Source organism: Paralichthys olivaceus, chromosome 17, assembly GCF_024713975.1.
Source record: "Paralichthys olivaceus isolate ysfri-2021 chromosome 17, ASM2471397v2, whole genome shotgun sequence".
NCBI lineage: Eukaryota > Metazoa > Chordata > Actinopteri > Pleuronectiformes > Paralichthyidae > Paralichthys > Paralichthys olivaceus.
In genome coordinates this window covers 1,287,262-1,305,117 of record NC_091109.1, presented here as the reverse complement: position 1 = coordinate 1,305,117, position 17,856 = coordinate 1,287,262, and the positions used below count along the sequence as shown (strand labels likewise).

Below are 17,856 nucleotides of genomic sequence, written 5' to 3'. Positions count from 1 at the left end.
TAAGCAAAAACGTCTGAGGCAATAAACTTAGGTGTATTAAAATGTTATAGCTGAATAGGTTTGATTGATAAATCTTCAATGGTCTTTAGTGCCTGCAGATTTATTTCATGTGAAAAGGTGGAACACAAGCAGACACTGTGGCTCATTAACAATCACACAGGAAACACTGCAGAAGCATTTCAAACATGGCCTCCTGCAACTCCTACACTCTACCCACTGAAGCGGCCCACACTCAGTTGAGTGAGCTTTATGAGCCTGACGTCAGCATTTCCTCTGTCACTGTCACTCAGTGCTGTTTGTAAAGCCAGAGGCCAGACAGGGAGTGGGAGCGCAGACCGATGTGTTAGATTGTCTGTTTATCAATAAGTGTGAAAAAACAAGGTATTTTAATCTGTAGACGCGAAGGTGTACAGCTGCTGAGTCCAAGCACTTCTGTGTTCGCATTATAACACCCTCCCAGCCTAATTGAAAGGGAGCATGATTGCCTAAAGCAGGAGCCCTATGGAGTACTAAATATTTGATGAAAAATCCCATGAAGATGCTGCGGCTGCTGCAGTTGGAGGTGCGTGACAGAGCAGGCGGCGAGGAGCAGAGAGCTGGATCCCAGAGGAACGACATGTACATAGAGGTTCAGAGTGTTCCAGCGGCACTGAACCAGGCAACACAACCACAGGAAGGATAAAACAAAGTTCCCGTCATCAGAGGAGGAACATGCAGAGGACTGGAGTGTCAGAAATCAAAGTGTGTTTCAACTCAAGAGCGTTTTAGTCCAGACAGCTCGAGGAGATTCAGTGTGATTGAATTCAGTTTTCTCTCAATGATTCAGTGTGTTTTTGTCCCGAGAAGCAAAACCGTGTTATTTCTTCATTCTGACTCTTGTGAATATGAGGTTTTCATGGTTCCATTAGCATGGTCTGAAACTTACAATAGAGCTGAAACATGTAATTAATTAACTATGGTTGACAATTGTTAATGCTAATTGATTTCAGCTTCTCAATCGTGAGAGCTGTCATCTTTTTTATGTTTTACATAAATGCAAACTCAATAATTTTGGTTCATTTGACAAGCAGCTTGAAAGCATAATCTTGGGCTTTAATACATTTAAACTGGTATTTTTCACAGTGTCAAGACATTTTATTGACTTATTTGCAGCCAAAATTAACATTTAATTTAGAGCAGAATGTTCATCTTCGTTTTTAAACAAATTCATTTCAACTCAGCAGCTGAGAGTTTAGCTCATGTTATGCACATAGAAGCTAATGTTGCATCGATCTGCAGCAGTCACAAACATTACTTTTTGTTTCATAGAATGTGAATCTGCTTGCAGATACAATAACCATGATAAAATTCATCAACAATCTACGTGTGTCTGACTGCATGGGGTACGGCAGGTTGAGGTTGACCACAAATTCCACCGCTGCCCTCTCACCCTCACGCTCTCAACTGTCTCTCTCGGTAGATGACAACTTTCGAAGTGAACAAATAGATTTGGGTAAAAGGCCATAAGCCAGGTTACTCTGAAGTACTCACATGACAAACTCTTGTTCATCTTCAGCTTGGAAATGATATGTCCGATTATCTGTGAAAAACAGACACCACGATGTTAAATAAGCTTTGTAATGAGACTCATCAGACAGCACACTGTTAACTAATAAAATATAAGACTTGTCATAAGATATCTGTTGTATAACTTTCTAAAAATGTTCTTTCGTACAAAACTGTGTTGAATAACCACAGATTATTTTTCCTTGATGTTTTTGTTCAATAAACTCCTTCCCAACGTTCAGCATTGCTAATGTAATTCTACGTAACTGATCCATTCTGGCACGAACAGTGTGTGTGTGTGTGTGTGTGTGCGAGAGTGTGTGTGTTAAACTTACGAGAAATGAGATCAAAGCACTTCCTGTCCTCTGCACTCGGTTTGACCTGGCAGGTGAGCAGGTTGAGTTTGACCGGCTGCCTGTTGGACTGCAAACATGAACAGATTCAGGATTACAAAGACATTCAATCCCGACAATGCACAATATCTGACACTGAAGGCTCTATATGATAATGCAAAGATTTCTCATACAACTCCTAAAAGTACCAACTGTTCAAAGTATGAAACGTCGGAAAATAGTGAAAAAAGCTCATGAGAAGGAGAAATGGATTTATTTTGTCCAACAACCAAAGAAAACAGTGAAAAAAGCAAAAGTTCCTCATGTTCAGAGTAAACAAGGCAGAGAAGATGTGTATTAATGTTTATAAAAGTATCAGCATCAGCTCTAACTTTTATCACGATAAAACAACTTGCATTAATCAATCATTCGAATTGCTGTTGATTTTATATTTATTATTTTAATAACTTTACTGCCATGATCCAAATATAGAAATAAGAAGTTTAATTATTCACTAAATCCAAGCTACAAAACCGTCAAACTGTTGAACAACAATCTGACCTCAAGGCTTTCCTGGTGCCCATTTGGAAACTGGACCGTGCTGGCTGGCTGGGCTGTGTACTGTAATAATGGGCCCAGTTGGCACATGTACACTGAGCATTGTCTCCTGCCAGTGCCGTGCCAGAGGAGGGGCCGGGGCACGTGCTAATGAAACGCTAACAGGCTTTGACGAGCCTCGGAGCTCTGCTGGCCCGCTGCCGCCCCACCATGTCAACGAGAGTCACCTAGAGTTCAGCTGCCGCAAGGGCTGAAGAGGAGATAAACTTGGATTGGTGGTAGATGGGGAGAATTGATTAGAAGCTCTTGTCTCACTACATCTCACTAGGTCAGACTGTACAAAGTGAGGTGTAAGATTTAGTCGCTTCAAACGGAAACCTTTCAGTTTCTATCTGAGGAAACCACTTCCCCTGAGCCTCTTCCAGCAGACACACAGGAATGATGTCACGTTTGAGGCAGCAGCTGTGTGAAGGTCAAACATCGTGCTCTAACATTACGTCTATCAGCTAACAGCTAATGTGAAGAATAAAACTGCAGGTCATGATCGTTATGCGCTGCCAGAGCTGATCCTTCTCGCAGATGAGTTTGAACGACGATGACTGTTTTTGGTTTGTAGGCCTGAGGAAGATTCCATGTCGAGTTGAAACAGATGAATGAATGACTTTCAGATTTTCTTTTCAATTATTTGTCCTCTGATTTCTTATTTCCAGTTTGATTCTTTTCACAAAGATTTACAAAAGAAAAAAGAGGAAATCACACTGAGCTGATTCTCTGCTGCTGCTGCAGAGCGGAGACAATGCAATAGACGTGACAGCATATACAGTGCGCTCGCACTCGCTACGAGATGAGTCACCGAGGCGCAGCAGGCGGAGGGGGGAGGGGAGGTGGTGGGGAAAGCTCATGGTTGTTGGGGGGGGGGGGGGGGGGGGCACTGTTGCCATGACAACCCATCTATGTCAATTCCAGCCTTGCAGCCTCCAGATTGAGAAAAAACACAACTTTCCCGAATGATGATGCTCTCCCTTTGATAGTTACTTGTGGGGGGGTCAGGCAGTTTGTGCATGTGTGTGTGTGTGTGTGTGTGTGTACTCACTGTGGCATGAGAGATGGTGAGCATGCCCCCCTTCACTGAGCACTGCCTCCTCTGCCACACCTTCCTTAGTCTGTGTGAGAGAGGGGGGGTACACACATTAGTGAAGGGGCTGTCGTGTCTTTCGTCTTTAAATGTTAATGCAACATGTTCTGTGCGGCGCAGCGTTTTTAAACAATGGCCGTGTTCTCCACTCACCCGTCACTCTTCTTCAGCAGATAGCCTTTCTTCTCACTGCCAAACTCCTTGTTTCCCTGCAGCTGGTGCATGCTGTATCCACCCTGCTTACTCTGAGAGTCCTGCGCAAACGCACACAATTCACGCAAACTCAAAAATGTTCAACACAAAGCAGGTACAGAGAAGGTATGTGAACACATGCATCACAGACACAGACACACAAGAAACTAATTATCTGATCAAAAGTACAGGGTCTCTTCTCAAAACCAAAGTGAGAGTGCTAACAGAAGATGAAAATCTACAACACATGCACTTTGACATCTCTAATGGGTCAAACCACTTCACTGTCAAGCATAATAGACGGATGCCAGCATGCTCCACATGCACCAGCACTTACTCTTCTAGACTTGATTCCAGACAAGCAGAAGGCAGAGGGGGGAGATAGAGGGAAGAGGTGTGAAAGATCCAGTTCAGGTGCAGGCGGTGAGTGTGAAAAATGTGTGTTGCCTGTCCGTGTGCTCGCTGAAATCAACAATCTCTTGTGTTTTCTCCCTTCAAATAGCTTGTGCTATTACTGAGAGACACTACAGAAGGTGTGAATGAAATGTGAAGGGCTCTATAGGTGTTAGTTGTTTCATGCAGAACAGAAAACTGAGAGTGTGAACTAAGGGGACAGTGGAAAAAAAAGCAATGTATAGCCGCAACAGATTTATCTTGTAGATAAACAAGGCCAGGGTTGGCTGTGTTTTGAATGTGTGTGTGTGTGTGTGTGTGTGTGTGTGTGGTGTTAAGTCTGGCAGTGAGTGGCTCTCCACTGAGCAGCCAGTGAGGCACAACACTGGTCACCAGCAAAGCCTACCACACACTGGCTACCAGCATGGTACAGCACTGGGCACTCGCTCTGTGCTGCAGGAGACAAGCTCCAAACCTGGTAGTGGCCAGAGTGAGAGCGTGTGCGTGGTCAGACATGGAGGCGGTTTTAAATACGGCTGGAATGGCTGACTCGTCCCTACGCTGACTGTGTTCAGCCAAATATTTGTCTGTTTGAGCTGGTGCAGTCAGAATATCACCTGCTACAAGTTCTCATTTGGCCTTGGTGTGTGTGGGTGTGATCTGCCTACCTCCTTCTGGTCCAGCTGGAGGGAGGACTTGATCAGATCACGCAGGGCAGTTAACTGCTTCTTCTCCTCATCCTGAGTTTGTTTAATCTGTGGAGAAAATAAAGCTATGTTGAGGAAGAGATACACAAAATCTGTTTGCAGACAAACAAAACGCCCGGACCCAATTTCCCTGACTCTGAATTTCACATATGAAAAATGCAGCAGGGAAAGAAAAAAAAGGAAAATTCTCAAAAACATCAAATATGATTCAGTTGAGAAAAAACCTCCAAAGCTGAAGGATGCAGTTGTTGGAAGAGGTGAGAAGGTGAAGGTATGAGTATTTACATTGTAGAGATCAGCTGCCAGCTTCTCGATGTACTGCTTCAGCTTATCCGCTGTCTTCAAGCCATCTTGAAAGAAACTGCAGAACAGAGGAACGTGTGAGTCTCACTGACATTAACATTCACTAGAATAAATATGGGCCACATCAGTAATTTACGGGAACTACTCTGCAAATGTCAGGCATCACAATACGCTCTCTTTTTGGCTGCGATGAAGGTCACACAGAGAGGAACTGGTGCAGTTTATGTTTAATGTATAGCCCGACTCCGTCTGGCAACTTTGCCTCTTGGCACAGAAATCGTGGCTGGCCGAGTCTGAAGGAAATTTGCAGAGGTGCTTAGCACATCCTGAAATCAATTACAGATCTGTGAGTGGTGCACACCTCGATGCAGCGCTGCGGCTGCAAATCACCACTAATGACCCTCCCCTATCTCTCCCTCTCTCTCTCTCCTCCCACACTGACCACTACTCTCTTCTTCTCAGACCATACATCTTCCTTTCCTCATTTCATTACATGCTCTTCTGCCTCTTTTTTGCTTGTTGTCTTTTACTCCCCTCCCAGTCCATCCAGCTCTCCATTAAGAGATGTTTATACTTATTCAGCATTAGAAGTGACACTGCTGCAAAATTCCGGGTCGGATGACACTCAAATATGTATGTACCGACCCAATACCAAGTCTTTAAAGAATATTAGTTTCATCTGATAAAATTAGTTTTCTCAAAAAATCCCTTGTTTGTGATGTGAAGTTTTTCTCTACCGAAATTTAGGAAAATGCAGATCCATCAATAACATTGTCATTTAGGGGCCAGGAGTGAGAGCCTCCGTGAGCTTTAGAAATTACTTAACAGAAATCACACACTCACACGCTTTGAGTTCAGCTGAAAGTAAACACAGAAAGCAGCCTCCTGGGAATCCCTGTAGCTGATTCACTAGCCCTATTCATACTCTTTCATCTCAGAAAGAGACTGTGCTTCAGCATGCGAGAGAAGTAATAACAAACATGAGGAGATGGGTCATGCCTGCAAGTTCCAGGATCGCATTTACTGCAAACCTTGAAGTTTTGGAGTCTGTCTTTCCCAAATCTCTACAACTGAGATGTGAACAAGATGTTAACACACACTGAATTCTGCTTTTATCGCTTAACTTTCTTTTGTGAATGAAATGATTTGGACCGTAAAATGAACGCAAGCTTTCAAATTGTCTGTATCTTTTCTCGGCTGTAAGCAATCACACACTCAGCTCTCCATCCGCTGCATTTATGCCTCTAATCCATCACCGGTGCAGCTTTTCTATCCATTGAGGCCCAGGTTGAACAGATTAACAGGGAAGTACATTGTTTTGTCCCGGTGTTATGACAGGACCTAGCAACGCTGACAGAAAATTTGTCATTGTGTGACGGGGCGTTCTGAGTTGCAATTCTGGCACGAAGCGCATCCACTTATTTACCCACCAAACCCCACAGCTGTCAGAACACATCTGTATGATGACCTGTGCATATTTATGAGAGCTATATATACACACACACACACACACACACACAAAATGATGCACCCTTCTGATCTGAGAATCATTACGTGATAGGAAATTGAAATCAAGAGCTGCAAAGGGAGAGCGATGACCTTTTTCCCTACAGGGGAGATTTGCAAAATCAGGTTTGGGGGATTAAGGTGGTACTTACTTGCACTGTGCGTGGTAATACTTAATCAGGTTCTGGAGGAGGTCCACTCCTTTCTTGGTCTTGATCTCGTTTACTTTGATCAGGTACTGCAAGATAAAGAGAGGTGCAGAGTTCATCAACGAGTTGAAATTCAGGTTGTGGCAATGCTGTTAGACAGAGAGAGAAAAGACTCTGCTTTGCCGTATGTACATTCTGCATTATGCTAATCACATCTGAGTGAGTGCCCCATGAAGCCTTTCATGTACGAGCGAAGACGGCCATCACACTGTGGGAGTGGGGACTAGACTGGTAAACACAGAAGGAAATGCCTTGTTGTACAAGAGAATACCATCGCTCTGCTTTGATCTAAATAAAGTTTCAAAAGGGTGAGGAAAAATATTTTATATTAGCATTATGAAGAAAAAGAGAAAGAAGCCTCCAGTGGAAGAGCTTTGTTGGCTCTGTCTGGGTGTCTGAGGATTCAAAACAAATGTCTTCAGACTGCGCTCCCACTAAACAAACGAAAAAAAGGATAATCTTAATCAGAGTTAATCCCACAGTCTGCCAATCCACAGAGATTTACAAAGAGTCACAGCTAAAGACCACTTTCAGCTCCACAGTCAAATCAAAACTAGTAAACCGTTGTGAAGCTTCAGATGCCAACATACCGTTTCAATATACCATGTATGTGAATGCATGGGTTCATACGTGTGTGTGTGTGTGTATGTGTGTGTGTGTGCATCTATGTGTGTATGCATGCATGTGCTGTCCCTTTGTCTGCCTGACTGTGCTCACTGGATGGGAGATTATCCACATTTTGTCTGAGCCTTGTGTGGGTTCAGTGTTTTGGAGAGCGCTGCCTCATGTGCATGTTTGAACTCTTTTGTGTGAATGAGCAGCGACGCTAAAACTGCTGCCGTGTCTGGGCAGAATATAATGCAGCCCGCTGATCCCTGCCTTTCCACACTCCTTCGCTGACAGCGTAGGATGAAAAGGGTGAGAGAGTGAGAGCATCCTGTAATCTGGTGATTGAGTAACATGGTGAGAGAGCGTGAGAGCGAGAGAGTGCACGCAACACAGAGAAATGAGGTTAAGTGGGATGAACAGACTGCAGCAACTGCCCCGCACACAACAACAGCAGCAGAGAGATTTCCAGTCAGGATGACTGTTGATTTAGGATATCTCTGGTGATTGTGATTATTCTGTCTCGTCTGTTTTATTGGCAGCTTCAGAAATATGAATTTGTCTCAAAAAATGTCTCTTACATAAGACAAAGTAGGATCAATTCAATAAATGCCTCAGATAAAGAAAGACGGATAAAATATCAGTTTAAAAAGTGTGTCAGCTGCTCTGAACACCCTGTGAAAGGGTTTTAAACTGAGCTACCAGACTACTTAGCAAGTAACTTTAGCATCCTCAGAGCTATCAGAAGGAGAAATTAAAATGAAGGGCTTTGATTTGGATTGGATCAGATTAATACTGAATTTGCTTTCTCGCCAGCCAGTGAAGTTGCTAAAATAGCAATGGAACACGCTAATATTAGCTTTTAGTACTGTCGATGTGAGCCAACGCTGCCAGAAGTATCATAGAAGCTTAAAATTATCGTATTTAAAAGAAAATGATCATATGAAACAAGAGCAGGGGACGGGACGTTGTCACAACATGACGGTCACGTTGCTCATCACAAGCTTGATAGGCTGAAAAGACGCCACGTGAGAAGAGATGTTTAAACAGAGACGTGATCCATATTTTTACTATCCAGATGTAAGTGTCACAAAATAATCTAATTATCGTACATCCTGCATTATTGATCACACAGAGGGTTAAATTATTATAATAGACTTTAACAGCCATACAATGTCTCCCATGTGGGCAAGAAAAAATACCTCACGCAAGATGGCGGGAGAGAAAAGTACTGCATCGAGTTCACATAACCAACAGCAGCAGAGGAACCATTGGTCGATTATGCAATTTGGATATAAAAGAAAAAGTCCTAACAGGATGAAACAGAAGAAGGCGTAGGCGTCACCACCCACCACCGGAGAGGTTTTTGGCAAAGCACAGTGAGCTCTAACAGTTTGTTCTGATTCTCTCGGGCACATAAAGAGCTCACATTGGTTTTGCACTTAATTCTAACTGTCACTTTTCTTTAAGTACAGCCTTTGAGAATAACAAAAAAAGAAAAGAAAACAACAGTGTCGCAACATACTTGAAGGCAGAGACGTTTGCAGAAACAATGGAACATCTGAAAACACTTCAAGTGAATGGCAAACAGTTTGAGTGTTTATGAGCTGTTAGCTGCTCAAATATTTAAAAAGTACTCATTGTGTGTCATGAGACTTTTAGGGTCTTATCCACTAACTAATCATTGTCCAGTGTTGAGGATGACAAGTAGAGACTGGTGAAGTACGCAACATCCTCATGAATTAAGTTCATGCACAAAGTGTTGCAGCTATCCTTTAAATTATTCAGGGAAAAGTCAACTTGATTCAAATCTAGTTCAATAAGAAATGTTTTATACAGTAGGGTTTTAACAGTAAATAAATATTTATATGTAATATTGTATATCAAAAAACCTCATTTCAGTAGAAGATAAAACCAGGAAGAGCAGTGTGAATGACAGATCCATGGGTTTGAAGGTTAGACCAAAGCACTTTTACAATTCTGATAAAAACTACCGTTCACAATGCGTCTGCAGCTCTAATGGAAGATAACTGTAAAGCACACAAGGCCCTGATACATTATGAGACCTGGCTAACTGCTAGGCTGTTTAATTACAGCTCAAACGGCTACATCCATTCTGTTTTTGGCTCCATTTACACCTGGTAATAAACCCTGATAATGAAGTCTGATCCATCAGTCTTTATTACTGGTATTCATTAACAATCTCCTCATCATAATTCTGCCTGCACTTCCATCACATCTTAATATGCAAATCGGAGTGGTGGGGCATAGGCACACTCAGGAGGTCCTGCTAGCGGCTGATACTACTTGTAGTTTTTTCTGGGCAGCCTTTCAACTTACTGGGCGAATATTTATCTCAAGTGACGTCACATGAAATAGATAGAATTCCCAGCTGAGATCTGATCATAACTTTGCTTCAGTGGCCACACTATGTCACTGTATGGGTTTTGGCCGTTTGTTCCTATCCACACCCAGGATTTCCAGATGCAGATAGCGTGTTCATGCAGCTCTGAATGAGGTCCACAGTCACGTTTTTGCTACTTACCTCACACATCTGGAGCTGAAAGAGACGCCGCTCCTTCTCCATCTCCTCAGCGATCTCAGCCCCGGTGATCTCGGTGCGTATCATCCCGTGCTGCTTGGCGTGCTCTCGCTTCTCCTTCTCTATCTTTGTACTGACACAGAGGAGAGAACAAATCAATACATGAGTGTGCTTCTCCTTTTCACATGTTCTTGACTTCGTGGGTAGGCTTGTGCTGCAAAATGTGTGCAGTAACTTCTCCTGGAAGAGCCAAACTAAATTGTTGTATGTTACTAACACCGTTTGATCCATTATTCAGAACACGGCAATGAGCGAGATGATGCACATATGCAGGATTACAACAGCAGACTTTAAATATCCACTTACAACTTGGCCTCGTAGTCCTTCCATGCTTTGTCAAAGGGCTTCTTTATGTCCTGCAGAAACACAGGAGGGCAAGCATCAGCCAAACTACAAAGAGGTCACCATGGGAACCAAGTTATTTGCAGAGTTGGATCGCTACCAGAGACACAGCACATGTCTCATTCCGCTCACGATTTATGCACTGGACGCACAGCAAGTGACTGCTCCCCTTCCTTGTTCTCGAACACCAAGGGTTCATGACCCAGTTACTTGCCTCTCACCTCAGGCACAACATGGAGGCAGTGTTTAGTTCTGCGAGACTTACAGTGCGATCTTAAAAAAACAAAGAGCTTAACCCCTGACTCCCCCATCTCTCATCTAACTGCCTCTTACTCCTATGCACAGAAACACAGTTAGATAGAAAGAAGTGCTGATGAGGGATCTATTTTTCCTTGGCCCATTGCTGAAACGTGTCATGGGGGGCCCGAAAAAGTCGAGCAAGAGAGAAAAAGGGGTTTTACAGGGATTCTTACCCCTTTCACGCCTTTCAAATCGCCCTTCAGCAGCGAGTCGAGGGTGAAGATCACATTGTGGCTGAGGCTCTGGAGCTGAAAGACAACAAGGAGGAAAGGAGTTATAATGTGGTTCTTGTCACAAGACAACACAGGTTACACATCATAAAATATGCTGCCACAGATATTTACTATGGCACCTACTAAGTAATTATCCACAGCTGAAAACAGTCCACAAGAAATATAATACTTACTCCTGTTTGAGCAACGTTTGTTAAAACCCACAACTTCCAGCCATTTTATAAAATGAGTCTTATTTCAGGTCACCTGATGAAACTACATCCATTATTCACTCTCCCTCTTAGCAAGTTGTTGTTTGGGCTTTTTAAAATGACAATGAGCAAAGTCTCTATTAACACCGGCGTCATCCTTTGACCTATATGGAGCAGTGCATTATTACATTCCTGCTGATTGAAGAAACCATAATGGCAAAAACAAAAAGTGCAAGTTGGTCTTTTGAGGAATTAGCAAAAGCTCGGGTTGCCACAGCTATGCTCAGCAGCTCTAACCATCAGGATCAGCAAGGTCATTTACAACACTACTAAGCATTTAAGTCCCTGTTGTCCGCACAGACACACAGCGGCCGTCAAGGAAGTAAACAACACTTAATGGGCGCTAATGTGCTTCTTAAGTGCCTGTCTTGCATATGGCCAACGTCAGAATCAATCTTGAACTGGCCGAGTGCCGGACTACTTTAACAGCCCATCCTGGAAACTGTTAATGTCTCTTTCTCTATCAATACGATGCTTCAAAGAAAAATAATCACAGGGGAAGAAGAAGAAAATCTGGAACTCACCCCGACCAAATTCTTTACATTTCAGCCAGAAACACGTGTAGGATATCCAGGACAAGCATTATTCATCAATACTAATTTGTTGAGCACGAGCATACCAGCAGCCCTGAGGGCAAATTTATCGGAGTGTGCACACTCACTCAATAAAATACTCAAATGGAAACGACAGGAGTCAAAAGAGAGGAAAAAGAAGAGGAATGAACAGAGATAAAGTCACTGTCCCGCAAAGTATACAGGTAGCACTGACAAGTGGCTGATTTGAGGAGATTTGCAATTTACAGATATAGACACAGACACACAGTTGTTCCCAGTGCTGCCAAGTGCATTTATGGAGTCTAATCTCACACAGGAAGAGAGGGTGAGAATAAAGGCCGTCTCTTCTTCCAACAACAATCATTCACAGAGGATTCAAACAGGACACAATATTTAAAAGAGATGTTGGGGAAATCCACAGCGGGCGGATAAGAGCCTTGACCGGAAAAAAGAAAAAACAAGACTCAGAGGTAGATTTATTGACAGTCAGCTTTACTGTCCGGCTGAGGTTATCTTTTTAAAGGCGTAGAGACATCAGAACACCTCTTATTCACCAGCAGACAAACAGCAACTACAACTATCACCTTCTTCCTTAAACCTTAACCTTTAACTTAAACCGTAAAGGTAATCCCAGACCTTAAAGCCAAATCCTAAACCACTTATCCGAGCGAAGACAGGGACAATAAACTCTCTCTGTTTATCTTTCTGTCTACTTGAGGACAAGAGCAGCCACGAAGGCAGTTAGCGTTCAGTAGGACAGCTCGTTCCTTTTAATTACAGTGCCAGTGTTGACATGCTGGACTCACCAGGTTCTTCAGCAGGGCGGACAGCTCCTTGGTGAGGGAGGAGAACTTGACAAAGGCCGTCCCCAGGTCAGGGTTGTCCCGGCTGATGAAGTTGCTGCCAAATTTGTCCAGAGCTTGGGCGTAGTTTTCTTCATTTTGAACGTGGTCTGAGGGACAGAGAGGTCAAACAGTGATCAACATACCGGCCAGAATTAGTATTAGAATGAATATATAACCCTAACTGGCGTTCTCTGCAGGTGTGTTGGTCCTACATGTAGTTACAGGGTCATCACAAATCTTTTAAATGTTTCGACTGGTTTCAGACGTCAGTACGGAAACGGCCCTTTGCTGCTTGTCTTCCTCCATTCCCCCACCCCCATTCCATGCTTGCACTGTCCTCTCAATAAAAAGAAAGTACTGTTTTGGTATGGAAACTGCTGATACAATATCAGCGCTAGCATTGAAACGTTACAATGTTCCCACTGGGACAAATTCTGTTGTTCGAATGAATGATTCAGCTATTTTACATTCTCCTGATTTTAAAAGATTGTGGTAATATGTAAGAAAAATGAAAACATGATCTGAGGAGAAAGAAAATATTTCTGTAATATCACTTTTTTTCCAGACAAACACCCGGAACAAAAAAAAAATCGAATTCCCAGGGAGCTCATGTTGACACAGATGTGGCAGAATCCTTCAGCGGAAAGTTTCCCTCTTCAGTGCAGCAACACGAGCGAATCAATAACAGACACATGAGACCTCAACCCATGATTTTCATCGTCAGTCAAACAGCAGCATCCATCCGTCCTCGTCATTAACTCAGAAATGGAGAGAAGGGCGGGAGGGAGAGACGAGTTTAGACTGATGCCAAATCTAGAAAAGAGTCCTGGGAGGGACGTCAGGTGAGATGAGTGCTGTGGAGCCGATTCCTGCAGCAGCCATTTTGTACCTTTGTTAAACTGGAACCTCTAGTAGAGTCCAAACAGAGCTGGTTACTATTGAGTATTATTAACCTTGTATTGTTTATTTATTTGGTTTTTCCTTTATATTTTGTGTAATTCTGGGAATTTTAGGTTTTGGTCGAAATTCTTTGGTAAGAAATGTAATGACCCCTGTTTATAATAGTTTTCACTAGTAGAGCTGGGACCCGCTATTCCTACACTGGATTAAATGTGTCTAACAATGCACGTGGGCTTCACAGGAACAAGAACATGCAGGTAATCCAGTGTTTCTGTTTATAAATATCATCTCATTGATATCAGCAGGACTGTTCACTGCAACACAACATTTGCTAGAGTGGCTTTTATCGTGAAGGGTTAATTAAAAAAGTGTGGAGAACCAGACATGTTGTTTTCTTGCATTTTTTTCTCCAGAGGAACATTTTTTAATTTTTGAAGCCTTAATGGAACAAAACAGAGCCTCAGCCTCAGCGAGACGTTGAATGAGGAGTTGCAGACAACAAGCTGCTGCACACCTCCGACTCCTCAGCAAGCAAACTCCTTCTGCCATGTGCAGCATGAACTCAGATTGCAGGGGACATGATGGAAAAGGGCAAATTATAGGCTGACTTCCTTTTTTAAAACAAAGTGAGTTTGTTTGGCTGCAACATAAACAGACGACGACTCGTTCTCCTGCTGTGTTTCTGACAAAGTCGTTGGGTGCTGCAGTCTTAAGCTATATTTGCCAAATCAAGCAGGAGTTAAATCTTGTACCTTCTCTTTGAACATTTTACACTTTCTTTTAAAAATTTGTCTCACACCGAAATACCTACTTTAACCAGGATTTAGCTTGTTAGACAGTCAACTTAAAACTGCTCCGGGCGTTTGCAGTTTCTCTAGAGGTCACAACGAGACTAAACTTTTTCTGTGGGGAACAAACAAATTTTTTGTGTGTGTGAACAAACATCTGAAACTGTCAATTTACTGGGAGGAGGCTGCTCTCTGAAGAATTCAGTGGAAAATTACTGAGGATCCATGACACAGCAACGAGCAAAACAAACTCAGGTGTGGGTTTCTGGGACAATCTGGAAACACACGCACACAAAACACCATCTGTCCCAAAAAAGCCAATGTTCCAGACAAAAGAAATTGCAATCCTTGTTTTTATTAAAGAGATTTAAGAAATCCTGTGCTTTCCCATGGGGGTTTTATATGGAGAGGGTTGTGAATGTGTAACCAGCTGTCAACTAAAGTACATTCAGTGTTAATCTAGAAACAGTATGTCTCACCTTGTCCTGAATTGTAGATGGCCTTCACTGATTTCTTCACCTTCTGGAGGGAGGTTCGATCCTGGTCCAACGCCTGAGGAAAGAGGAGGAGACAGTGGTTTTCTCTTTAAATAGAACATACTGGAAACAACCACATGAAAAGAAAGCAAAAAAAACGTTTAGAAATTCAAAACCTTTGTTTTAATGAAGTAGTAAGAGTGCTCATAATACAGTGCTTGACCTGAATGTGGGATGAATCATTATTTCAACACTGCTGACTTCAGGAGAAAACCCTCCGTGTTCCCCATTAGGCAAAACAAATAGGCAGCGGTTCCAATTTTATTGTGCTTAGGTTATTTATTCTGATACAATAAATGCAGGAGAGATAAACCGCTGAGCGAGTGTTAGAATGAATTATCTGTACCGCTTCCTTTCAGAGATTAATGCTCACAGTTCTGAAACCAAAGCACCAGGGAGTTAAATAATGACCAATAAAAAAAACAAGTCAGTGTTTCCCACTTGTTTATAATTTAAGTTTCAAGGACTTCACACTTTCACTTTACTTGAGCGAGCCACCCGGGTTATGTTAACGCACACCAAAGTATGTTGTTTTTTATTTCTACAGGTGAATGACATCATCCGTGAACAATTCACTAGTGGACAGTTAATATTTTAAATTAAGTGAAATGTTTAATATATATTTATTACATCAAGTATACGTACTTTATAGCCTATTTTTTTTATTGTAAACCTTTCTTATTATTATATTTTGGGATTTAATATACATCCTATTTTTATCCCAATAGTCTTTTCTTATTATTACTATCTCGATGGCCTGTTTCTGTTTAACACAATATGAGTTTATCAATTTAGCTCTAGCAATTTTTTTCTCTTCCTATTGTATTTTTTGCTGCTACAACAATCTTGAAGAAATTTCTCTGCTCGCTGCACATCAGCAACATGAAAATCACCTGTCACCATCTGCTCAGTATGATTTCATTTACCGCAGGAACGGCTGAGGCGGTCAAGAGACAGGAAGAGTAGACACAGTACCTGCCTCTGCCAAATGATTTCAAATCTGAGCTGGTATTGGTGGTCATCACAATACATTTTTCCTGAAGGCACAAACATTTCATATCCAGCCTGTTCTAACCACAGGGAATCCAACCATAACTCTGCCATGTTTGCTCATAATAGATGAGAAACACCAGCAAAACACCATTACATCAAGGTCAGCCGGTTAAGAGCAGAGAAGCGCGCACACACACACACACACACACACACACACACACACACACACACACACACACACACACACACACACACACACACACACACACACACACAACAGCGGGCTAATTAGATTTCACAACATAATTAAGCTGTCCTTGTCCTCCCCTGGACAGTTTTACATGGCTCTCCCCCAATTATGGCAGCAGAAGTTTGTTGCCGCGGGGTCGTTCTGCCAGGCCGAGCCTTTTGATCCCCCTGCACATGGAGCAGACCTATGCTCATACTGCTCCCCTGCTCAGCCCTGAGTCTGTTTACCTACACAGGCACAAAATGAAACTTTAATGGCACCATTATTACCTCTGTGTATTATTTTGATAATTACTATATTGAAAATCTTCAAACAGACTGAAACTTCACTCAGATCTTGAAGTACCCCTGTTCTGTAAGTACTTAAATGTATCACTATGGGGAACATCCTTCACTGTATATAAAGATGAGCAAAGCATCTCCACTTCCTCTCACTATCCAGAATTTAAGTTAAAATATGCCGTCTTGTGCATTTATGTTCTAAAATCTGCAAAGTATTGATTGGGGGTGGAGCCTTGCTAGTGAGATCCCGCTGGTACACACTCTGAACCAATCGTGAGCATAAACTAATAACTAATTAATGAAATAAAATATCACTTGAACAAACACTGGTGGGATAAGAACGACAAAAAACATCTTTTGAAAAAATGTATTTGACACGTACTTTTACTTTTTTCGTCCATGTCGCATCCACTAATTATTTGGCTTCACTTTTAGGAGCTGTCATGTCATCCATCTTTATAAACAGTGTATGCTAATGGCCAGAAAACCACCCAAAAATATGTCTCTGTTGTTGAACGTACTTCAGGCTGCAACATCCCCAAAACAACGTGTCTAAATACAATAGATTTATGTTTTACTTTTGTCTTTGTATTCTTTTCAGTCTCTCTGTAATAATAGGATGATGGATTTCTCTTTGGCTTATTATCTGATCTTTCCAAGAGTTGAAACAATGAATCTGTGCATAAACAGAAAATCTATTGGCAATAATTTGATAATTTGATGAAAGATCAAATCGTTCACTGGCTGTCATCAAGCCATTCAAACCAAAAAAAACACCAGTTTCCAGCTGCTTCACTGTGATGATTTGCTGCTTTTCTCAGTGCATGTTTTTACTTTGTTCTATAACTGAATATCTTTGGGTTTTGATCAACACAAGATGCTGAGGACCTACTCGTGGGCTCTGGGAAACTTAAAATACTTTAAAAAAACTACGTAATGAATCAAGAAAATCATCAGCATACTAATCTATGAGAATAAATCAATTTCTTATGAGTGACTCCAAGCGGACATGTGTTATACCACATGTGCTAAAGCCCTGTGACAGTCATCACATGTACAAACAAGCTATGCTTTCTCTCAGCTTGCCTCTTTGCAACACGCCAAACAAGCCTTTGTCACTTCGTCCAAGTCAGTCTGCAACGAAACGCCTCCAAAGTAAATCTGTGATTATTCAGAGGTTGTAGTCCCATGTGCTGATTAGGATGAGGAGCACAACACACGGGCTGAGCAGGCAGATTGACCTTTGTGGTGCTCATGCTGAGAGCAGCTGGCACCGCCACCCAAGGGTCACCCATAATCCACTCTGTCTGTGCTCTTAATTAAATATTCGGACGCGACGTGAATAGGGTTTAAAAAGATTCACTTTCTTTTTGATTTCACTGTCCATACATCCACACATTGTTACATGTGATTTGGTAACTGCTTCAGATAAGATGTCAAGACCGAGTACCTTCATTCAAAATTGCAAACAAAATAAAACAGAGGATAAATGATA

At 42.1% G+C, this 17,856-nt stretch overlaps 1 protein-coding gene across 4 annotated transcripts in view; it reads right to left on the bottom strand.

Annotated features, from left to right (window-relative positions):
* Window positions 1-17,856, bottom strand: part of asap1b (ArfGAP with SH3 domain, ankyrin repeat and PH domain 1b) — a 46,785-nt gene that overhangs the window by 15,115 nt on the left and 13,814 nt on the right. For all 4 annotated transcript variants that reach the window (XM_069512476.1, XM_069512477.1, XM_020087489.2 and 1 more), the window contains exons 2-13: window positions 14,781-14,853; window positions 12,575-12,720; window positions 10,904-10,978; window positions 10,395-10,444; window positions 10,032-10,161; window positions 6,824-6,909; window positions 5,148-5,223; window positions 4,824-4,910; window positions 3,724-3,824; window positions 3,529-3,598; window positions 1,881-1,968; window positions 1,531-1,579 (exon numbers count right to left, since the gene is read on the bottom strand). In XM_069512476.1, coding sequence (XP_069368577.1) covers window positions 1,531-1,579; window positions 1,881-1,968; window positions 3,529-3,598; window positions 3,724-3,824; window positions 4,824-4,910; window positions 5,148-5,223; window positions 6,824-6,909; window positions 10,032-10,161; window positions 10,395-10,444; window positions 10,904-10,978; window positions 12,575-12,720; window positions 14,781-14,853 — 1,031 coding nt within the window. The remainder of the gene's footprint in view (window positions 1-1,530; window positions 1,580-1,880; window positions 1,969-3,528; window positions 3,599-3,723; window positions 3,825-4,823; window positions 4,911-5,147; window positions 5,224-6,823; window positions 6,910-10,031; window positions 10,162-10,394; window positions 10,445-10,903; window positions 10,979-12,574; window positions 12,721-14,780; window positions 14,854-17,856) is intronic.